Here is a 25525-nt window from a genome sequence, read left to right on the forward strand (position 1 = left end):
TCTCAGTGTCTCATTATATTACAGATCTACTTTTTGGCTTCCGTGATCAAGAATCCCAGGGATCCCTGCTTACTTGCCAAGTGAAACAAAACCAAAGCCAGGCAACCATGACTACAAAGCCACAAATTCCTTCTGGATCAATTACTGGCCTCTGAGTGCTGTGGGAAGAGGCACCACCTGGGAGCCAGTCTCCCAGAGATACTGCCAGCTTCTTTGGGGACAGTGTGCATGGGTCACCTCCTGACACTTTCATGACTGGCAGTAGACCCACCTTCCCATTGAACAGACACAGAGACTGATGGAAAAGCTGTATGTAAGTGATGAGAAGAAGTAGCAGCTTCAGCAAAACTCTTACTACAGTACAACAGGAATTTCCATCAGCAGAAACACAGGAGAAAGCAAGCTAGAAGTGACCAAAGGGTATTAAAATAGCAAAGTATTCACACACAACCTAAGCACGAAGGACCAGCCTCAGCATCTAGCAACACTGAGCTGGGGCACCTCTGCTGGCAGCCCACCACCAGGGCTCACACTGGGATTGTCATTTGCTGCCATTCCCGTGACTACACGAGGTGCAAGAGAGAGCAGCTTTAAATACACCATCTGAAAATCCTGCTCCTTAATTACTGGCAGATCAGGCCAGATCAGAGCTGTGAGACTGAAATCCAATTTGCAGATGGGCTGGTAGGCGAGGGAAAGCCCAACACTGAGCACAGGACAGCAGCCAGGCAGGAAAAAGAGCCCTGAGGTTGTCACGCTCTCCAAGCCATTATGCAAAGACTGGGGACTGGGAGCATAGCAGGAAACTGAAATCCTTGCACATCAACTTTCTTTCTTTGGGAGATCTCAGTAGTCTTTAAACTGCTCTTCAACATTATTTAGCAGCAGCTTGGGTGTCCGCACTTACATACCTTTACATACAGATGCACATAAAAACATTATTAACTATTTGTTCTCCTCTTCCCTGCAGCACTCCCACTGCTCTTCCTCTCCCTTTATTCTGTGACACATTTCTTGGAGCAGCTCTCTTTCTCCATCTTTTCAGAGCTTTGGTTTTTATTATTTTTTACAAAAGTGTTTGTTAAGTAAAATCTACTGCAGTTTTCACTCTCTGGGTTTGTTGCCCTGCCTCGCCGGCTTCTTTTTTAATCACTTTTTATTAATTTGTGCTCCTCTCTTCCCTCCATGCATTTCTCAAGGCAGTTCCTTTTTTTCTGTTTCCCTTTACCTGATTAATTTCCAGTTCCTTTGCTCTTATTTCCATTTCTCAGCTCAACCCTTTACAGCTGAAGCTGATTGGAAAAATCAAAACTCTGACTTTTTCAAAATTCCCCTAACTGAAGTAATGGCTGAAAAAAACCCCAAAATGCAACACAAAAACCCACCAGCATATGGTTGTTGGTTTTTTTTTTTTTTTTCATTATTTAAATATTTTCACAGGAAATAAAGACTTTGGTTAAAAGCTTGTTAATCAAAAATCCAGCTGAAAGCTTTCTTACAGCCTTAGTTACTGCCACCTCCTCATCACTCACATCCTTCCTTACCACCCAACTCACAGTGACATTTTATTCCTGTCAGGTCATGTTCACACATAGACACACACACACATACATAAAGTTTTATTTATAGTCACATATATGCATGCATGCTTTTGAGTTACACATGCAAGAGGTTTTCCCATTCCTATTTGATTTATGCTGGAGATGGGAAGGGCACCAGAAACTCACCTGGATGACCCAGAAGGATGGGGAAGGGAGAAAGCCCCATGCCATTACACCAGGAAAAAAGATTCATCTTTTTTTTTTTTCAAGAAAATGAGACATGCCTAGTCCCAAATTCACAAGGACCTGCAGAGATTGAAGGCCAGTCATGACATGCTGTAACAATCCAGTTCTACACTGGTGTCTCAAACACCCTGCAGGAAAACTCAGGGGTTTTCACTGTGTCCCCAGATCCTGGTGCATCTCTCAGTAATTCAGCTCTCAAGCCATTACTCAAAGACTACAGCAGTCTTTAGGACATTAGAAACCTATTTTAACATGATTTAACAGAACAAGAATTAAATAATGAAAAAAAGAAAAGAGTTATGAAGTTCACCTCAGTTTCGTGATTTGACTCAAAAAGGCAAAAATGCTCATCTTTATGGGAGGGATAGTCCTAAAGAAGTATCTGGTCTCAGTGGCCTTTCAAGAAAGATGAGAAAAAACTGACACTAACAGAAAAATTGGTATGACCCAGACTAAAACTGTTTGGTTTGTGGGGAGTTTCACAAATTATAGAAAACAACTATTTCGCATAATTAAAAACAAATTTAAAATCATCGTTCCTGCCCAGAGGCTTCAGAGCTCCAGCTCCTACAGGTTTAGAAAACTGTTCCTTATCAAGATAGATGACTGCAGCTTACAGGGCTGCCCAAAAAGTGGATGATGTAGATGACAGAGAACTGTCAGACAACAAATTATAGAACCATTAATTATTAAATCTATCAGTTAATGAATTATTAATTGTAGCAGTTAATGACTTGCCTCCAAAACACTGTTATGAGAGAAAAAATGCAATGTTACAGGTCCCTCATGTGACAACCCTAGCCCTGAATGCCCTGACCCTGGCTACTGAGAAGGGTCCCACAGCCATGCAATGTATCAAGGAGGAAGAGGTGGCCTCCCCCATGACCCATCCCACAACTCCACTCCTGTTGCCCATACCCCAAATTCTTCCCTCTCCTACCCTCAGAGTACTGAAGTGCCTTTTTAGCTAAATTACCTAAGTTCTCTCAGCTGGCAAAGAGGCAACAGTAGATAAACCTCAGGTGCTGCCTACTTGTTCATCCCTTCCAATAAAGACCAGATTTTGTAAGCAGATTAGCTGTTACAGAACATGAACACAACAAGAGACATACAACTTCACACAAAAGCTGGATTTGGATCCATTACAGTAAAATAGTTGGAAGCTAAGGTTAAAAACACATTTTCATCATGACATTAAATTCACAGCCTTTTGTGGGCAAGGCTATAACAGACCAAGCACACTGTGATAGCACAACAGAGTGATTTAAGGATGAGGAGAGAGTCAACCAGAGTTTCACCCTGATTATTGTCACTTTTGTTCTTTTCTGGATTTGAATTATACTCTTTCAAGTTGCTTTACTTTAATGTTGGATTGTTGATATAGTAATCTAAGGAGATAATAAACACAGCCCACCAGGAAAAAAAACCGAATGCTAACAAAAATTCTTGATATAAATCAGACTGACTCAAGCATGCTCAATGACTTCTTCAAAGGACTTATTGATATTCATACAGTAAAACATGTCTGTACCAATAACGATAATTAACTGCTATGTGCCTTTCATCCAAGGCTCTCAAGCTGTAGCTCACAACAACACTAAGAATTAAGTATGGTCTCTGCATTTCACAGAGGTTCTACAGCCAGAGAGCGGCACACGAGGAGCAAAACACAAATTCCTTGAACAGATGTGGAGGGCAACTTTTAATACTGGTAATGTGCCCATTCTATATCTTTATCTATGCTCTATCCCCCATGCAGACATAAGTTCTTTGTCTTTCCTTGCTTACCTACAACATACAGTAACAGAAAAAGGGCCCGTTTCCTAAACCAGAGCCCAATCCAGCTAAATCTGTACTGTGCACTAGGGAAAAAAAATTCCCACCTCCCCAGGAAGCCCCACAGAGCTGCAGATGTCCACCCAGGACTGACACAGCTCCAGCATGTCAGCAGTGCCAGCTCAGTGGTAGAAATGGGCCATGTCCTCTTTACTCCTGGGTGCAGGGCTCAGCCTTTGCCCAGCACCTAACCCCATCTGGGCTTGCTGCTGCCACTGTCCCTGACTATGTTCAGTGCTGTCAAACTACATCCTAAGAGGCAGAAAACAAGCTAAGTGTGACCTGTGCTCTCCAAGAGCAGCTGTAACTCATTCTGGCCCTCTGGTCACTCTGTGGCAGAGCCCTGCCCTCTGTGAGCCCCAGACACAGGTGACTCAGGGAAACCATTCCCCCAACAGCAGAGAAAAAACCCAGGCTGCAAAGGTGCACCCCTAAGCCACACTGCTCTTGGAGGAGAATCAGCATCTGCTCTGCACACCAGGGCTTGCTGATACCTGGCAGAACCAAGATTTGGTCCTGTTCACTAAACAGGAGAGAGGCAGGCTGGGGGCATGAGCCAGACCATGTTTTCACCAACAAGGTATCCAGAACCTTCTCTGCTGCCTAATACTTGCCTCCCTATCCCCTCAGTTCCCCTTAAGTTATATAAGCAAGAACTTGAAGAGGTACAGGAGCTGCTTGGTCTTTCATTTCCTCATCTGCTTCAAAATGTTTGTCTTTTTATTGCATTTTTACAATTTTCTGCTTATGCCTTATATTTGTTGTGAGCATTCATGACTCAAGTTTTTTGATGCAAGGACTTGCAAGGACTTTCTTTTCTATGTCATATTAAATCTGTTTGAAATCCAGTTTTTTTTTTCTTAAAGAAGCTTCAACTTTTGTTTTCATGTCTTATTGTAACAAAAGTAAATACATGCAAATTCACTAGAATTTGTTTTATAATTAAAGATTTTTAAATGCCATTTTAGAATCACACTATGCTATTTCATTCTGCATAAGTTACTTATACACCAGCTACAGTTCAAAATGTTAAATCTCACTGACACTATTACTGTGCATTACTGACATTACTGTTATTAAATAATGTAAGAAGAAATTATTATTTAAAAATATGTGCAAAAGGAAGCCTGGGGAGCAATGGCTTTGCAATAGCTCTTGTGAATACTTCGTTCAGTGAATCAGTATTTCCCAAAGCAAAAAAAAAAAAAAAAAAAAAAATCAAACAAACACCTCAAAGTAATGAAGCTGCTTGAATCTGTTGCTGCCTTTAGAGTAAATAGGTATCAGTCTGTCCTGTTCTGCACCTCCTTGATGTCTTGGGAAGCTCAGGTAATTCCCAGATGCAGCTCACTGTGGAGAGTCCAGAGTGACCAGCCAGTTCCTCTGCCACCTTGTAGAGGGCTGACCCTGAATTCCAGGCACCTACCAAAGTTACTCTATCACTCCCCTCCACTAGGGGACTGGGGACAGAAAATATAACAGCTTCCTAAGCTGAGATAAGGATCAGGAGCAATCACTCACCAAATATCATCACAGACAAAACAGGCTCCAACTTTGGGAAACTAATTGAATTTATTACTTAGAAAATCAGAGCAGGATACTGAGAAAAATAAATCTTAAAAACACCTTCTCCCCTCTGACCCCCTTCCTTCCCAGGCTCTACCTACTCCCCTCCAGTGGCACAGGGAGACAAGGAATGAGGGTTACACAGCTCATCACAGGTGGTTTCTGCTGCTGCTCAGGGAGACGAGTGCTTCCCTTGCTCCAGTGTGGGGTTCCTCTCATGGGAGACAGTTCTTCAGAAACTTCTCCAATGTGAGTCCATCCCATGGGCTGCAGATCTCCATGAGCTGCTCCAGTGTGGCTCCCTTTCCACAGGATGCAGTCCTTCAGGAACAGGCTGCTCCTGCATGGATCCCCCACAAGTCCTGCCACTAAACCTGCTCCAGCATGACTCTTCTCTCCACAGGTCCCTGCCAGGAACCTGCTTCAGCACAGATTTCCCACACAATCATAGACTATTTTGGGCATGCTCTGCTCTGGCATGGGCTCCTCCAGGGGCTGCAGGTGGATCTCTGCATCCCTGTGATCCTCCATGGGCTGCACCACGGGCTGCAGGGGAATCTCTGTTACAACACCTGGAGCACCTCCTGCCCCTCTTTCCTCACTGACCTGGGTGTCTGCAGGGCTGTTTTTCTCACACATTCTCACTCCAATCTTATCTGGCCACAATTACACCTGCAAAGTAACTGTCTTATTTTCCTTTTAAAATATGTTATCACAGAGATGTTACTATGATTCCTGAGTGGCTCAGCTTTGACCAGCAGTGGGTCCACCTTGGAGCTGTCTGGCATTGGCACTGTAGGACATGGAGGAAGTTTCTGACAGCTTCTCACAGAAGCCACCTCTGTAGCTCCCCTGCTACCAGAACCTGGCCATGCAAACCCAACAGATGCAACCTACCTACAGAACGTACCTGCTCAATTTTATCTTCTGATTGTAATTCTTAGTCCAATCCTGAAATGGACAGTGATAGGGAAAGTTCACTGCTGGGAATCTATCTCAGTCCATTTTTCCTAGCTTAGAGACCAAAGCAAACCTTTCCCATTAGAGGGCCGAATCCTGCCAATGAGTAACCCAATCATTAAGGCTGGATCCTGCTGAAGTTCCCTGTGAGGATCACACTGCTCTGGACTCCTGACACTGGAAGAACATGATGTGTGCCCACCAAGTGCTGACAGGATCAGGCCCATACCTCCTGGGTTTGGCTGAAAGACATGCAAGCAGAATTTTAGGGTGACTTCAAAAGCAGATGAGAAAACCTTTTCTGTCCACATAGCTTTGTCTCATTTCTCCAGGGAATGTCGTGTCTCCTGTGTTGTGTATAGAAGTACCTTTGTATTATGTCCCAAGATTTTAAAAGCACCAACAGAAAAAATTTCACCCAAGAAACCTTTTTTTTCCTCCTGTTTCTTAATACCATCACCAGAAATTGATGAAAAGCTTTCTACGCTGCAGCAAGGTTTTCTGCTTATTGACATTACTAGCCATGGTAATTTCCACATGTTCCTTCATTTGGAGGGGATGCTCCTCAGTGAGGCCTGACATTAGCCTTTACTGCTGCCACCAAAAAGGTCACTTATCAGTGAAAACACAGCAAACAACTGATTTAATTAGCAAATATTTTAACCAGTTTCTTCCAACCTAAAATATAACAAGCCCTGCACCTAGAGAAGAATGGCATAGATGCTCTGCATCTTTTCTCCTGTTGGCATGCTTTTATTATTAAAAAAAAAAATCTACACAGTAATTTTGGTATTGATTTCTATGAAGGATCTTCTCTTTGATATCTTACAGCTTTTTTTTATCAGGTAACAGAAAAGATCTCCTCCAGAATGAACCCACAGGCAGATCAGGTGAAGTAGACATCTGAGAACTGCTGGCTCTAAAAGCATCAGACATCACTTCTGCTCCAAAATAGCAAGTTCACTAAACCATCTGAGAGTAGACACAGACTTGAGAATCTCTGAACTGGGGTCAGACTTCCATGAGAAGAAAAAAGTCCTAAGCAGAGCTACCAGCTCTACTGGGAAAAACAATACTCCTCCATGCCTATTAAATCCACATTTCACTGCAGCCTTCTAAGAACTGGAGATAATTCAGTGCCAACAAGCAACTATTTCCTTTTGGGTCCCTTAACATAGGTATCTTCTCATGCTGGACATCAAATCAGTTCATCCTGGTCCCAGAAGACTGCTGACATTATCCCCAGCCCACAATGAAGAAATCACTGCACTGGAAAACTCACGCTTTCCATGCCCACACTTGCTCTTAAATGAAAATTAGCTCAGTTATAGTCCAAATGAGCCCTTTAATGGCCAACATATGCTTTGGCATCCTGCTAGCAGAGCTCTCTTAAAGCCATCCAGCAAAGTGACACCATCAGTTACGAAATCTATGTGTGTCAGGTCACTCGATTATGAAACAGAAGTGTTGTAAGCATGTAAGGACATGGCCTAGGCTCTGCTGTGAGTGAAGACAAAATTATTGTCCTAAAATTGGATTACTATCTTGGAAGGCATTCCAGTAGGAAAGGGTCACTGCACTGTAATAACATTAATACTGGGAAGTATGAGTTCCAGTGTTCAGAATTGTTAAAAATCACTGAAACCAGTAGAGATGCTAATCTATGGGGTGCTACTACGACACAGCAGCTAGCACAATGGTGAGGTACTGCATGCTTGGATGGAAAAATCCATCTTAGACTGCACTGTGCTGGACTACAGTAAAATCAGAAGTCACTCTTTCCACAGGAAATGACAGCTACACAAAATGAAAACCATGATAACAAGCAATATGACTCTCCCACACATTACTTCCTAGTAACACTGAAGAAAACACACATATGTAACATACTTCAAAAAAGTCAGCTCCATTGTAGAGGTATCATGAGCAATGAGTGTGTGTCCCTCTGAGTCAGTCCTGGCTCTCAAACCAACTGAGGGCCAGGAGAATGACAGAAGGTGAAAACTACAATAAAATCAATAAAGAAAGGGGAAAACATATGAGAAAATAAAGTCAAAGCAGGCAAAATACCATTACATTGTACTGATTCAAAAAATGTGATTGGTGTGAGTATTTTTAAAATACACACCATGGCAGAGAGAAAGACAAACTCCCGGACAAGTGATACAGCTGTCAAACCTTAAACTATGCAGACATATGTGGAAAAAAAAGTGGCCAATATCAATAAACATCTTGATCTAAACTGAGAAGCACTGCTAGGGTTATTTCTGGTTTACAATTGCACTTCTGTAGCAGTCAGTTACACTGACTATGGTGGCAACCACTACGTGAGATGAAGAGCCAAGGCAAAGTAAAGCCATACTACACAGTAAAGCATGGAGGGGGAAAATTAAAAGGTCAGACAAATATAAAAAGGAAAGATGGAAAACTATACAGATACTAATAAAATTTCTGAATTGAAGTGCAAGAGATTACAGAGAAACCCATCCTTCCCAAGCCACTTTCTTCTCTCCCTACTTCTCCTTATCCTTTTCTGCAAATGAAAATGTAACTTTTGTTTATGCCTATATGTAAATGCTGAGAATCAAAGGCATTACACCCAGCTTCTGCAGAAAAATGAAAAGGCCATTATTTGGATGGAGAATTATTCTGTATCACTGACTTGACTGCTCCTGTTTTTATTAGCAGCTGTTTGAGAAGGGATCAGGGAGTGTGCTGGTGCAGTGCAGCTGTTCCACATATGTTATAAATAAGGGCTGGTAAAACCTCATCCTATTTTTAACATTAAGAAAAAAAACAAGTCACAAAAAATTCCCCATTAATGCTTTGTAAGTGGAACTTTTCTCCTCTTCTTGACTTTAATGTCTAGAACTGAATACTCAAACCAGACCATTCTTAAAACAATATTCATTTAAAAAAGGAAAGAAAATGCAATTTAGTGGAATCAGATTTAGCCAGCCTGGAGGATGTAACCAATTAGTGTGTACAGTGTCTTTTCCTTCAAAAGCAGACACTTAATCAGGATGAAAACAACCCCCTGAAATTTTATTTCCAACAAAAGTGCTGGATTACTGCATCGAAGTTCCTCTAGCATAACCAAAAGCTGAGCCACGCCTCATGTGGCTCAGACACCACCACCCACCCTTCCCAAAGCAGTGCTAGCTCCCCTTGTTGGGTCGTTGCATGCAGCCAGAGGCCCATTCCTGCTCACCAACCCCAGTGTGGAAAACAACAGCAGCAATTCAACGTGAAAGTGAAATCCCAACCCCAGGCAAATGCCCATTCACCTGTTTTCAGGGTCGGACACTGTCATGTTGCGTGTCACGTAGCACATCTTGAGGGGAATTGTCTTCCTGTCCCTGTGGATGGAGAGCGAAAGCTGCGACATCGGCTCAGCAGAGGCGCAGCCCAGGCGCGGAGATTCGGGGGGAGGCGTCTCCCACCCGATCTCTGACACGGGGGAGCCTTTCTTCACATAGGGGGTCGCTTCTCTCATGTATTTCACTATGGAAGAGAGAACAAGAGATGGAAAACAATAAATAAATTAATATTCTGGAGTTGCATGCCCATGTGAGTTCTCTGAACTGGTGTTAACCCTCGACGCAGTCCATTAATTCTGCTCACCAAGCATCCCAGCATGGGAAGCTGTGCAAACACAGAAGATGAAGATGTGCCTGCTGCCGGTGTCAGTATGGTGCTATGAGTAAAATGAGAGAGAAGAACAGAACAGGCAAAGTAAGAACATACAGCCATACAGAGTAGGGCCAGGAGAGCTATCCCACCTTTCTGTGACAGTGGGTAAGCAGTCATGCAACAATTGCTTCACACAGAAGCCATGAGCTGTCTGAAGTACAGGGATGTTTAAAGAAAGACATTCAATCAAGTGACAGTGAACCCATTATTCCCCTATCTAAAGTATTCCAGCAATACTTCCAGTGATTCTAACTCACATCTTGCTTCTAGTTCACACTTGTCAGTGTCTCGCCACTAATCTCAACAACTATTGCTGCTTGCTGGGAAGCAATTTTGCCTAATCTACTTGTATATTTATTTATTTATTTATTTATGGAGCAAACAAAAAACAATTTACTTCTTAGCCTTCTCTTGGGGAAATAAAATTGAGCTTGAGCCTTTTGTGAGAGTGAAGGTGTCAGATTAGATCTCAGCCTCTTCTGAGCTTTTTTTCCAGAACGGATAAGAAAAGTGAATGTAGGATTCGGAAATTATCTTACTATATTAAACTATCTTACTGTATTATACCTCTTCTACATGTATGCTTCATATTCCCCTCTTTATGCAGGCAAATACTGCAACATTTTTCTCATTTTTTAATTATTTTGGTAGTTTGAGCTCACTTTTGCTTTTGCTATTGATGTGCTTGGAAAATCTGCCAGCCACAGCCTCCTTCCCCTTCACAAACCTGATGGAGTTCAGAAAAGACAAGACATCCCATTTAAATGCCCTGGTTAAACCAATATTCCCCCAGCAGTGACATGACCTGAAAGGGCCCGGGCATTGTGAACTTGCTTGGGGAAGTTATTAAAATATTGTAAGACAATATTTCAGGGAAATGGTGCAGATCATCGTGTCAGCTCAGCTGAAGAAGCTGGGAATGACTGAATAACAAAAAGGTGGGTAAATTACAAAAGAGCATTGTGGTAAGAGATATTAAATTAGGGAAAGCCAATTGAAGTTTTTGAGTTCAAAATGAAAGCAAGAGAAGTATTCAGAAGAGTGGAGAAGAACAACAGTGTTCCTATTGAAACCACAGATCAGGTGGTTAACTTCAGCAGCACTATTTTCAAGGCACTTCATAAAAATTTTACCAAGAGAGAAACCAGTACAAATCTAGAGTCTAGACTCTGTGAACACCTATTGCTACTTTTTCTCAAAAACACCTTAGTGCCCATCTCACTATTGTCCATTTTATCCTTTTTTAAAAAAAAATTGTTAACTTCAATCACAAAGACTTCTGTGTTTAGGTATGTTATGGGATGTTCCTTTTTGGGAAGGACCATTTGTGATTTATCAGAAAGGCTGTCCACTCAACACCGATGTTTTTATTTCCTTGTCCGATAGTATTCTGAGTATTTTCTTAAATTAATTTGTTCCCTTCTCAGGAAAGAATTGGCACAGAATTCCACCAGGCTTCCAGAAACTCTTTCCGGCAAAAAGAGTTGAGACTGATATTTTTAAACTTTTTTAGATATCTATCTAAAGTCCATTATCTAAAAACCTGTGTCACCTAACTCCCCAAACCAGTGCTCATCTTTGAGTACTCTGAAAATCACACGATTTTCAAAGGTGCTGAAATTAAGCAGTTGTTGCCAGTGTCATAGAGATACTGCTTTCAGCAGCTGCCATCTCAGTTTGGATGTACTCATAGCCTTAGGGAAGCCAAGAACAGAACAGATACAGATGTGGTGAATCTGTTCCTACTAACACTGAACAAACATGACCTTGTCATTAATTTCCATGGGCAGAACAGCTGAAGCTGTGAAAATCACGTTCAACTTCAAACAAAATTCTGTTCCCTTTAAAATTAGAGTTTAATGATTGCTCTGTTGAAAAAAAAGTAATCCAGTCAGTTTTTGAACAGTGACATGCCAGCAAATGTGTTTCCAAATAAAGGTCCAGGTCTCAATAGTGTAGCTATTTAATTTGTGCTATTTTTGTCCTTTTCCAGTTGCAGTTATATCCATTCAACCCTAGCATATTTTAATTAAGAGAAGGAGAGAGGGGCAAGAGGAAGGAAGCTGAAGTAAAAACTTTGGCTGGAAACTTAAGCAGGAACACAAAATGTGAATTTAATTCCCCAGAGACGGGACAGAAGAAAAGAGGCAGCCTTTCCATGTGTCAAAAGCCAAGTTTCCATGTGATGTACCGGTGAATTCATGGCACACAGCTGCAGTATTTCACAAAATCCCATGAAAAAGGAAGCAGGAGTAGGGGGAGAGCAGAAACACAATCCTCTTTCCAGAACCTGAGTCTCAAACACAGCAAAAGCCAAGAAAACTACCTTAAGTACATCCTATGAAAATTCCTTCCAACTTCTGGACTCGCAGACATCTAGTTTCTACATCTCAACAGAAGATGGTTGCTTGGCCCCAGGGATACGAATAAAGAGCTATTAAGGCACTGATAAACTGCTAACACCATCTTCATAGGAAATTCCACAGTACAATGAAAAAATAAAGTAAATATATGTTTTTTGAAAAAAAAAAAAATCCAGCTTCTACTAATAACATCCCACTTCCTACTAAACACAAGCACAGGTCTCTGGATTCATGGCTGAATTCTGCTGGGTTTTACAGCCCAGACTTTATGGCTGTTGCATATTCAGGTGTGTTTCATATTTTAAAAGCCCCCAAATGGATACATATAAAAGCACAAATATAATATGGGAGTGGAACAGGTGGCAGAATTTGATCCATTTATATAATTTTTTGTTATTATTTAAACTTCAGAGCCACTGCTTTCCATTTACTTCACCAACATCTGTAATTACATGTCCATAACCAAAGCCCAGTTTATGAATTTAGCTGAAATCAGGCACACAATGTTCAGATGACTCATAAGTTTTATCAGCAATTATTTCCTATTTACCTCTAAATTCTGGGTGCAAATACTGCAGAACATGCTGTTTTATAACAATGCACCAGCAACCCTACTACATACATAGCAATTTAGGATGACCCTACACTTTTACATTCTGCAGCCTGTTCACTAACCAGTTCTTAATCCACATAGCAGAAAACAAGTCGATTCCAATATCTATTATAGGCATATTCCTATTCCATACTGCTCTGAGAATCATGGATACAGCAAATTTAAACTGTAGTTATACAATTCACTTCCATCATCAAGTTTTAAAACCAGAAAAAAGATTATACAGTCTATTGGACATTAAAGTAATAATGTGGATAATACTCTGTTTTCAGAGCATTACACTCAAGAGCTGGATTGTCTTTTCGATACAGTGGCACAAATTCAAGTACTGACTGTAAAAGAAGGCGACTATCAAAAACACTGGGTTTATATATAGCCAATGAAACTACCTAATGAATTAAAACCTCAAAACATTTAATAAAAATAAATAAAGCATGCCAGTGTATAACAACTTTGAATTATGAATAACTATTTTATAGGCATGTATACACATATGTATCTTCGGAGTATATACATATGTCTAACATATATACAAATATATTTAATATATATTTATATAAAAATGCCACAATCTTTAAAACCACCAGAACACTGCAAACACAGAAAACAACATGCAGGGACTCGGAAAAAAATCTAATAGTTTCATTATTTTAACTCAATTTACTTATAAACTGTAAGTTTAGTCAGGAGTTGTCTAAACTCATTTGTTTGATGCTATAGCTCAACCTCAGAGATCCTTATACTGAGTACTAATTAATGATCCATACCCTTTTGTTGCACCACTAATAAGAAACTGTGGTCAAGCAATTAAAATTCCAATCTCTGGAATACCCCTCCCCACAAAGAGAAGAGGAAGGGAAGTGGCAATCAAAGGAATTATTCCACTGATAGACACTGAAATAGTTTGGATTTATTTTTTGATCTGCAAGACAGGCAACGTAGCTTCCAAAAAAGCACTTCATTTAGTTGTGCTTCTGCCAAGTCCCAAGACTCCACAATTAATGCTTTGTTACTGTTCACAGATGACTTTTTGAGGGGGAAGAAGCAGGCTTTTAATGAGAGAAATACTACAGACCAACTTGGTCAGGTTCTTGGCCAGATGCCTTTCTGAGGAACTGGGACTCTTCTGACACATTCAAACTGTTTCCTAGGAGGGAAGACAAAGACCACTGAGGGGAAGCCAGCAAGCTGGAGGAAAGCTCTTTTGTTACTACAGGAATGAGGACAGGATGTGTAGGTTTACAACACGAAAGTAAAAGGAACAACATACCCAAATCTGATTGAAGACACTTGATCAAGGAATTCCCCTTTGCAGGAGAAAAGCACAGAGTGTCCTCCAGCATAATACCAGAATTTGCCTGCTAGGCTTTATGTGAGAGATCAAATTTCCTCTAAACTCAAGCCAAGTGCATGCCTTACAGTGAAGCACTGTATAAAAATGAGATGAGCTGCTGGTACCATCATCAAAACTAAGACCCAAAGAAAAGAATTTATGAATCAGACCATCTATGAAGATGTGTCACATGATCCTTTCAGCAGCTTTAATGTGGGCATAAACCAAAAAACAGTCAACAATCCTGCTTGTCAGTGTTTCCACTACATTTCCTACAGAAACATCTGTTACTACACTCAGACAAGTATTATCCATTAACATCATCTGCTTTCCCCCATGCTGAAATGGATTTGAAATAGTAAACCTCTTGATCTGCCAAAAGCATCAGATCTCCACCTCTGCAAGAAGACAGAAATGAGTTAAAATAAAGACCTTGTAAGAATAAAAATCCCCTTTATCCTTTGGCCATTTCTCACACTGATGTGGGACTATGCTCAGCTTCCCATTTTCTGCTGTTTTTAAAATAATTCCACTAAATTCAGTGAATTGTCTATTCATCTCTTAAAGAGACAGGCTTGGATTTAAATCATAAGGGGCTGGTTTTAAATCCTTTTAAATATATATTACACTTATATTTTTTATGTGGCATACAAGAAGGAATATTTCAAAAGAATAACTTCAGAAAGATCCAGAAGACAAACACATCTTTAAGATAAAGTTTACCTGAAAGAAGCACCTTAGCAATTGGCCCCAAAATGTAGCTAGTAAGCAATCAGGCCTCAAGTTTGAGTTTTCAGTAGGATACAAATAGGCCGGATTAAAAAGATCAACAACTGCATTTTAAAAATATAAAGAATACTTCACAGTGTGCTTTTAAATTTGCAGCTACTTTTATAAGAAAGTTGAAGCTATGTTAAGGAGGGCTATAAGCACCATCACATGCACTCAACAAATAAGGTGGGTACCTTGCAATAAGCAATTTTATGTAGTTAAGAGAATTTTTTTGTCAACAAGGCAAGAGAATTGCAGTCCTGGCCCCATCAAACAGGAGAAAATGGGACTAAATAGGCTCTTCTCAGGAAGCCATGTGAGGGTGCAGTTTGTGAAACCTCATGGTTTTGATAACTTGAATAGGTCACAGTGATTAGCCACACAGTGTTTTCTACATTAGGCTTCAAAAAATGTAACTTGCCACCAAAAATGTCTTAGAAGTTAAGAAATGGCAGGGGAAAACCCAGCACAGGTCTTGGCTGGAGCAGTGGGCAGTGTCCCTGTGGACACTTCCTCCTTCCCATCTGCACCAGGGGCCTCCACTCTGATTTCAGCACTTGTGAATCTTACACATATAATGGAGATTACATTCCCAGGCCATCCCATGCTTCTGTATAACACCAAAAATTCCTCTGTTACTTATCCTCAGTTTATTTTCCTGAGACTTTGCCTGTGATGTGGGCTGATTCAGCCACTGATTGCCTAGGCCTGATGTCTCCCTTTAGAAAACACTTCTTGAACAGTTTCTGAGTTTCCTCAGCATAAATGTTTTCTAGGGAGGGAAGGCTTTATATGTCTTCTTATCTTCTGCAGTGTATCAATTCTGTCAACTGCAAAGCCTCTAAAAATTAATTAATTTTCATTCCTACACAAAGCCATGGTTTTGTACTTCACATAGAGCAGCATGAGCAGAGCACACAACTCAGGCCCCACCAGGCTGTAGCAGACAGCCTGAAAGCTTCACCTCCAGTCAGCACTCCCCACCTACTTCTCTCTGAGGTCACTTGGAGCTGGTTACTGCTAACCATGCCCCTTCAGCTCCTTTTGAGCTGCATTTCCATGGTCTAATAATAAATTTCATGTTTAAAGTTAACAGCACGCATACTCGAGGAAGCAGGACAAATTTCAGTGCTGGGGTGAGATTTTCTGTATTTCTGTTCAAAGCAGATTAACAGAAACTAATTAGACACAAACTTGTGTCATACAGAATCACAATGGAACTGGAGGCTGAATATGTCACACCAGCACTTAAGCTGAAAAAGTGATCAAAAGCAGTCAAGGTTGTCAAGGTTGTCACTAACCTGGTACACAAAATTTTCAAACTGGTAAAGTAATAATAATAATAAACTAAAGGCAGACTGTTTCCATTGGGTGTTTATCAATACTTCCCTTTATAATGTCCACTACTTATACCTACTACACTGAATGTGCTACAGTTTCCTTCAAGTAATTTAGTTTATTTTAAATTTCAAATTTTCTGTTTCAATCAATTGGATGTATTCAGTTCAGAGTTTTGATATGTCACTAACAAAAATTGCATGAATTCTAGAGTCAAGGTCCCATAAGCTATTAATCTATCTTTCAAAAACTTTATGTACTGCAGCAAAATAAATGCATATACATGTCTTCATAATATGAAAAACAAATTTTAGCTTGTAAATCCCAGAAGTACAATGTTTGGTTAAAAAGAAGATGCTTATATCTTGATCTAGGAGACACTGATGCTATCTTGAAGAGCTTGTACTCAAAAGAAACAGGACTCAGTGGAGAACAAGGAGCAGCTACATTGCACAAGTGTCTGTTATCAAATAAACTACAAATTGAAAAAACTACTGCCAAAACCTGAAGACTCTAGCTATCTAACCTACTACATTTTTAAGTAAATGTGACACAGCTCATTTGCAACATTGTTATGTGACACTGAACTCTGCAATTAGAACTATGCAGATCTTTCAGAATGGAAGTGGAAAACATCTGAAACTGGCAATTTGGGAGCTGAACATGGAAATTAGCAGTCACATTTTGAGAAAAAGCATTGTGGGACCTGTGAGTCACTCACTGATAACAAAACTGGAACTTCTGCTTGTCCCCAAAGCTGAATGTGTCCTAAGTTTAACAAAAAAAAAAAAAAAAAAAAAAAAGTTACTTCATTTAAAGTAGAGAAATGGCACAAAATACATATCTTCAACGGAACTGTAGCACTCAGAATTCTAAGGGCCTTCTCCTACCCAAAACTGACACTATATTTTAAAATCTTTTACCTAAATGTCAGGAATAAGTTGATTCAGAATTTCTTGTGTGCTGCTCATGCTTGTTTCCCTGCCTCTGTCAGTATTTATAGATCCCTCTCCCATCACCCACACACTCAGATGGAATTCAAGGTGTCTGGCATTGCCAGCATGCTATAATTTTTCTATTTACATGAGTAATCTCAAGTGTCAGAACAAATATTTCAGCCGCTAGTGATTATGTGAAAAATACATAAGGGTATTACGGTTTTAGAGGATGCTGTTATTTCAGCAGGCACACAAATCATTAAGTAGTACAGGGTAGACTGAAAATGGCACTCACTGAGAGGGAAATTATTATGCTGTATATGATTGTACCTCTTTTACAGATGGCTAAACTGACACAGGCAAGTTAAACTGCCTTCCTCAAAGTCATGCAGTAAGTCACTGACAGAGTTCTCAGCATTACACTCAATTTCTACTTATATTACTTTTCCTCTAAACAACTCAAAGAGATGCTAGTGCCAGTGAAGACTGGATTTGCAATGCCTACTGTCTTCTCCCCATAAGAAGAACTTTGAAGACCTTCTAAGATCTCCAGGATTTATTTTGAAGAGCAGAGCTGCAATCACTCACAAAGTTTCAGTTCACCCTTTTAATTCTTCACTGGACAATACCAAGAGCTTTGAAAATGAACAAACTCAGGCCACGCATTCAGCTAAGAACTTGCTGTGGCTGGGCTATGCACCAAAAGGCATCAGATAACCATAAAAGGCTTTGGTTTGGGGAATCTTTTATTTTGCAGCCTTACCATCAGGACAGGCCAATGACCATATCCAGAGTCCTCAAGTACCAGAGATTATGAATATTTATCCATACAGGGAAGGGAGGAAGGGATGAAGGAAGAAAGGAATATAAACACTATTTAAGTAATGGCAAACACAAATCCTAAACTTGGGAAAACTGGCAATGATTGTTTCTGACATGGCATAATGCAGTGACTCTGTTTTTACATAGCTCAAATGCACCTTTGTCTGGTTCTAAGTCCAAGCACAGCCCCACGCTGCCTCCACTCTACCTAAAGTCATTTGCAAGATTACCCAGCAGGAGAATGGCAGACGTGGAATGAACCTTGTCTGTACACCTATTTCCTGGCTCACCTACAGGCTAGAAGAAAACTACCTAAAGCAGACAGATTTCTTGCTGATGCAATGGAAAGAAGAGCTCACATGACACCACCCCTTGTACTTCAAGGGGTAAAGGAAACAGGACTGTATAAGCAGGAAGGGTGATGAAAGAGTCGGACAATGAAATATTAAACCACATCCTTGTGCCTCAGTTCTTTGGCTCCCAACTGAATGGAGCTCTTTTCTACCAGGGATTATGGCTTTCTCTAGGAATAAGCCACTGAAATCCTATCAACAAACTACAACAATCAACAATTAAAGAATAAGCACACCAGTCATTAGCATCAGCTAAAAGGTTTTCAGAAACCACCTGCACTTGGAGCAGGCATGGGAAATTCTCAGAACTGATGCACAGAAAGAGACTGAGACCCAACTGTGCTGCCATAGGACGGCGGATGGCACCGTGTGTTGCTCTTTGCATTTCAAAGTCTCTTGCCAAGACAGCTCTTCTGTTCTCTTCCCTGAGGAGCTATAGTTACTGTATCTCAAAAAATGCCAATGATCTGTGATGGAATATGGTCCTCCTGGAACTTCAGTGCATAATGCAATTTGGGGTGAGAAATACTGGGAGGAGGAGCAGGTTTATTACTTTTAAATAGCCTCATCTAAAACTATTCTACAGACAGGATCTCAAAAACTAATTGAACACAGTGAACAAGGGAAACAATGAAAATCCTCACAAAAATACTGATTTCAGAAACAGTTTTTTTTCCATGAAATGGTTTTGTGAAGTGCTTTAAAAATCTTCACTCACGTTCTTTTCTTTCTCTACAAACAAAACAGAACTGTGAATTGACATTTTGATTTAAAATGTCTTTTTAAGATCAAACTCCTTTTCTAATAAATATTGCATAGAGTTTCCCAGCATCCATTTTTTCATCTGGAAAATTTATACAGTTATGATTCTATTAGGTTTCTTGCAGTGGACTGGGCATTTAATCAGTGAGAGCAAAGAGCATCTAAATAGGGTTAGGCTGCAAATTCCTTTCAGTGAGAAGTTAAATCCCCATTAGCTTTGAGCCATAAGCCCCCCTGGGTTTAGCACGCAGCTTAAAAGATAACTCTGTGAGGGGTCATGGCTCTTTACTGAGGCACAGAAAGCCTATTTCACAGACCGCCCTGCAATAATAATGTAAATATAATCCCGTTTCAGTGGGCACTTTATCCTTACAGAAAACAAGCAGTGTTTTCTGTCCCAGAAAAAAAAAATCACATTAATCTTCAATTTAAGGCTAAAGTAATTCCCTGCTTCACTCAAGCCCTACTATAGAGAACTATTGAGTCTGTCCTGGCCCTGTGCTGATACCGGGGCCAGCAAAGTCCCCCCATCTCTCTGTAGGGCAAGACCAGCAGGTTGCTCTCAGCAGCTGCTTTCAGCAAGTGAAGTCGACTGGGCACATCAAAACACATTTGCTAAATACTGGTTTTGACTGTTTTAGGTTAGGTCAAAGCCAAATTAAAATAGTACAACCTATTGTTTTTCAAAGTCTGCAAACTGCCTGCCAATTTCGGTCAACTAGCACAAGAGGCTGATAACAGAGGCTGGAAAAGAAACTGAGCTTCAAAGGGCTGTAATAAAATGCAACCCCGGTTCAAATCAACAGAGAAAACCATTTGTTTAATCAGTGAGAAGAATGCTAATTTGTTTGTATCTCAAATTTATTTGCATCTCAAATTTATTTGCCATTTGTACTACTGGACCACTTACCAGGATGAGTGAGGAACCAGGGCATGACAGCCTCAGATGCTGTTCAAAGACAGAACAAAAAGCTGGTCCCCTCCCAAAGATCTTAGAAATCAAGAACAAGTTAAAGGACAATAGGGACACGACAAGAAAATAAGCAGGCAGAAGAGCCCACAATAAAAGTCATGCATGTATCTCCCCATGTTGTTACAGCTGCACTGCATTCCCTGTAACAGAGACAGCAGTAGAAGGTGCTGTTTGTAAAAACACAAAAAACCTGAGTGGGGTGACACAGTTGCTAGGATGCTTTTACAATTAATAGTGGCAAGAATTTTCCATTGTTATCACTGCTACCTCTGAAGAAGGGATTCCGTCAGGACATAAACTTTCAGCACCACCTCAGGCATAAAAGGTCTTCACACTGAAGCTGTAGCCTGAATTCTGCTGTTAGATATAAATATAGATATTAAAGCATTTCTCTGAATCAAGGGCAGCTCAAGTGACTGGGAGCAGTTAGGCAGATGAGGATGCCCAGCAGAGCCTGTATGGGAAGGCAGAGTGGCCTTGAGGCACGTATAATGAAAAGTCCTCGATACACGTGCAGACTAACAGCAGCGCTGCTGAACCTCACAATCTCCATCTTGGCCTCGCACGTTCAGGCCAGTGCACACAAAACGGAAAAAAAAATACCCTGCTTGTATGTCTGTCCTGTGAGACCTGGGGATAATCCTATTGCAAAAGTAAATAAGCTTGCAAGGCTTGCAAACTGAAAGCAAGGGATAGTACATGTGTATGTTTCCTTAGTGTAACTGTTCTTCTTTATGCTCTGCTGTGGGAGCACCTTTGAAATGAGGAGCTGAAAGCACAGCTTTCTCAGCCACATCATCTGTGCTTTTACAGAGGCTTGGGGATACACAACAGGGATAACTATCTGTTTGAGGCTTGTTTGCTTTATTTAGCTCAAGGGCAGGTCTCTCTGCTACTTGCAGAGAGCACAATCAGATTATATCAGTGCGGCTGCATTTTTTTTTTCCTTTTTTTTTTTTTTTTTTTTACAGCAGCAGCATTGATGGGCACAGACGGGAAAAGAATGTATCAAGAATAATTTCTGCCTCAAAGAGCTTCTGATCTCAAGGTCACTAACAATTTCTGCCAAAGTCACTGGGTTCATTATCAGTGGGAATTAGCTCAGGTCAAATGGTCAAAGCTGAAGATATGAATAGTCTATAAAGAAGCAAAGAATGGGAAGTGGGAGGAAAACTAACACTGGCAGGTTATATAGCAGCATGAGTAGCTGTTGAACTCCAGTTCAACAAGAGATATCCCAAATGGAGCCACTGAAAAAGAGCTTTGAGGTCAGCTTTAGTGCTGACACCATACCTCAGTGCAGACTGCAACCACCAGCCTGTCTGAATTCCTACAGTCAGGGTGACTCTTCTCTCATCTTGCACACCAAAGACCGTGAGAATCATATCAACATATATTTCTAAAGAGATCACTCACATAAATAAGCTGACCTTTGAACTTATTGCTACTGTAGGTTTGTGCTCCAGTTTTTAAAAGACAAGTTTGAAACTCTAGATTTCAGCAAATATCAAAAACTGATAATTCAATATTTATCTACAATTCAATATTTATCTATAATCCAATATTAATCTACAATTCTTTAAAGACTAATTCTGCAACTGCCCCCCTTTTAGAGACGGTAAGAGGCTGAAGTAAAGTTGGCGGCAGATTGAGAGCTTAAAGCAAAACCTTTGAGGAATCTGCTGATTGGTTATTGAATTTAAGAAAAAAAGATGAGGATCTGGGAGAGGATTTTAAGCTAGCTGGTGGCAGAGGTATGTATGTGACATTTACATCTCTTTCAGCACAGAGAGTGTTAGAAACTTATTCTGGTGGATAAATAATGGCCCACTAGTTATCCCAAGTTAGGAGCTGAGAATACTGGAGTGCTGTATACACTCTGTTTAACCAAGGGTTATTCTATAGTTCTTTCATTAAATGCATGATAGATTAGAGAATGTACAAACTTATCAATTGCAAAGAGGGCAGACCAGTTCTGAAGTATGTGCCAGTAAATACAGTACTTCTAGGTCACTCCAGCTTCCTCCAGACTGTTTTTCACACTATTTATATTCCACTGCCTTGCCTTAGCCCACTGAAGGGACAAATCATCATCACCTTCAGAGGCAGGACTAGGAGACTCATAGAATTTTTGCAGATTGACAGCACAATCCCTGGATCTCAGTTTTGCTTACAAACACTAGATCTGGTTCTCACTCTGAGGTTTATAGGATTTGTACTAAGCATGCAGTGACACTAATGATCTATGACCAGAAAAACCTCTTCAACAAAAGTATTAATGAGATAATTCAGTAGCAACAGAGCAACTATATAGACACAAGCCAATACAGTAATACATGGACATTTATAAATGTACACAGATGTACATGCATTTTTTCAACACATGCCATGTCCTAGGGTGCTATTAGAGATTTCTTGCTCCCCATTCCTCCAGCAGCTGTTACCTGATCACAGTGGTTCTACCCCTCAACCCCTGGGACCAATTCTACATTTGTTCCTCTGTCAGGAATTGAGCAGCAGCAGCAGTGTCCCCTTCAGCCAGCATGTGCCCCAGCCCCTTTGCTGCCTCCCTCCCATGGGCACACACTGCACACCCCTCTCACCCACCCCACTGAGTGCCAATCTCTTCCCTCACTGCCCAAAACACTTCACCTTCCCTTTTACCCATTCCTTCCCACAGCAGCAGCCTCTAAACTCTTCTGCTAAGGAAGGGAAGGAGGAAAGAGAGGGGGCACAGAGACAACCAGTGCTGCTGAGCCAGGCTGCCCTTGCCTGCTCCCCTTTGCTCTGTGCAGAGGCTGCACACAGGGAGCAGCAGCTGATGCTGGACCCCAGCACCTCTCTCACCCTGGCAGTGCCCTGTGTTGGGACAGGTGCTGCAAGAAGCTCCCAGGCTGTGCTGTGCAGCTTGCAGAGCTGTCCCCATGGGAAAGCACAGCAGCAAGGGCAAAGGCATCCCAGGAGCTACATGTTGTACTCTGGTGAATGATGACAACACGTTCATGTCAGGAATTCTATCTACCATTACACAGAAATATTGTCTCCCTGACAAAATATCTTTATAACATTCATAGCACTCTCTAACCAGTATTTTCAGGTCACTTCACAGCAGCTCAGCACCCACCAGTCAGATCAATTTGTGGCAGTAGTGTTTTAGTGCTCTCTGCAAATGGATGCCTTGGATTAAAAAGGAACGAGATGTCCGTGCTGGGCCATGGCATGGCCATCACCACCTTCTGGCAGGCACGGGGAGTTAGAAGAAAGTAAAAGACAAAATATATTTAATAATATAAAGTCAAATTAAGCTTTGAGAAAGGGATTGTGATTTTAAGGAAAGCAATACTTTATCAAATCAAGGACACTGTATCCTAAAAGCAACAACAAAACCCTCCAAACACAAAACAAACAGACTGTTTATTGGGGCTGTTGAAGAGATGTTACCTAACAGGATGAGTAAACTCATTACAGCCTGTCTATCTCCTTGAAATTCTTCACTTTCTTATAGTCTACAGTGCATTTCCAGAGCATTAACTGCAATAGCGAATTCCAGCTATATTCAATACAGGCAGTAATTAAATGGTTATAAAAACGTGGAGTTGGAATGCTGACAAGCTCTATGAGCAGCATTATCAGCAGTGACGGCCAGGGAGTCAATCTGCTGCACTTCTCCAATGGTTTAAATAATGTTTGTCAGGATCCCACAGTCAACACTTTTCTTCCCCCTTCTCTTTGCATCATGCCGCAGTAATTGTGCAGATGCCTGCTGTGCTCAGGAGATGGAAAGCTCAAAAAATTCTTCAGGAGAAGAAAAACACCAACAGAAACCCTCAGTCAATTAAGTCATGTTCCACCTTCTAGCAAGACTAACCCAGTGGGCCACCAACAGCTCCTCTCCCAGATGTGCAACCAGTCCTATGACACCCCAGACCTTCCTATTTCTTACTTGTGAACAGAAATAATTATATTTTTAAATACATACTCAGGAGTGTCACCTCATGGGTGACATGTACCCATGAGGCTCAAGAAGGAGCCTCATATATTTACCTCAAAATTTATGATCAGGTTTTTGTAGTAGATGAGAATCTCTTGAACAACATAGCTGTGAAAAGATGATGGGCTATGCTATTGCCTTGGTCCAACACTTCTTACTAAAAACCATTTCCCAAATCTCCTACAGTGTACATGTAGCAGCAGGGCCTCTTTGTTCTCCAGGGGAGAGGTGAGGAAAGCAGGTCCAAGCGCACAGGAACCAGGTGATCCCTTCTGCTGTGTCCATTGCCCCTCACCCCTGTGCTGGAGCAGAGCTCTGCTGTAACTACAGCTGTCCGAAACCAAACCTCTGACTCGTGCTGTGACAAAAAGCAGGCGCCTTTGCAAGGGCTATTATTTTTAGAAGAACCACTGTTTTTCTTTAAACTCAACAGTTGCTCCTCCAGTGGGAGGAAAGGAAGTGTGCACAGGCAGCCCTGCTGCCAGCCAGGCTGTCCTGCACAGAGCAAAGCCCCAGCTGCTCACACAACTCTGCATGTTCCTGGCATCCATCAGACACAGGAATATCAGCAGAAGCAAAGGCACACACACTGACTTTTCCCCTATATATTCTCTTACACATTCTCTGTTTCTCACATATTTTTTACATATTCTCTGTTTACTACTTTACAGTCCTGCAGCCTCACACAAGCATTCAATTTAAATTACCTTTTCCTACCATCCTCTGCTTTCGATATCCTCAGTACATTCCTTTTTATGGATACTCCTTTGTGCTTGTGCTCTGTTTCTGACAAAAAAACCTACAGGGTTTTCCCAACTGGTAACCACTAAGGGGAAGAAAAGACATCAGCTCTGTTTTACCACCTGATTTGTTTCATACAATCAATCATTTAGGTAGGTCAGGGCTGAGTAATGCCACAAAACTAAGAATATGTAATAGCTCATCATCTTTCACTATTATTGTCACCTTTCATCCCTATTTTATTCTCATCAGCAGTTACACACACTTGTCACACCTTATCCTTAAATGCTCGTCTCTTCAATCAATGCACTGTCTCCTCTGCCTTCCTTGTGCATTGCCCAGCACTGCAGGGATATGATCCTGACATTCGCTAGAAAGAAAAAAAGTTTGTCTTGCTTTCGAGTTGCTACCACTACAGACATCCAAGTAGTCCCGCCAAAAGCTGGAGAGGCAGGAGGAAGGAAAACACACCTCAAACCTTAGACAATATACTGTACCTCCTTGGAAACACTGATCAAACAGCAGAGTAGAGACTTTATCAGCAGCCTGCTAAAGGAAATAACCAAAGGCAAACCCTCTTTAAACAGCAGAAGATCTACAGAAGGAAAGTGGTATAAAATATTTTCTTCTCTTGCAGATTCTTTGGTAAAGAGAATGTTTCCTGCATTAGGACATTACAACTGCC

General features: G+C 41.0%; 1 protein-coding gene across 2 annotated transcripts in view; it reads right to left on the reverse strand.

The window, feature by feature from the left end:
* SNTB1 (syntrophin beta 1) overlaps positions 1-25525 on the reverse strand; it is a 114168-nt gene that overhangs the window by 48392 nt on the left and 40251 nt on the right. For both annotated transcript variants that reach the window (XM_053971985.1, XM_053971976.1), the window contains exon 2: positions 9437-9653. In XM_053971985.1, coding sequence (XP_053827960.1) covers positions 9437-9653 — 217 coding nt within the window. The remainder of the gene's footprint in view (positions 1-9436; positions 9654-25525) is intronic.

The sequence above is a fragment of the Vidua macroura genome, chromosome 1, assembly GCF_024509145.1.
Source record: "Vidua macroura isolate BioBank_ID:100142 chromosome 1, ASM2450914v1, whole genome shotgun sequence".
NCBI lineage: Eukaryota > Metazoa > Chordata > Aves > Passeriformes > Viduidae > Vidua > Vidua macroura.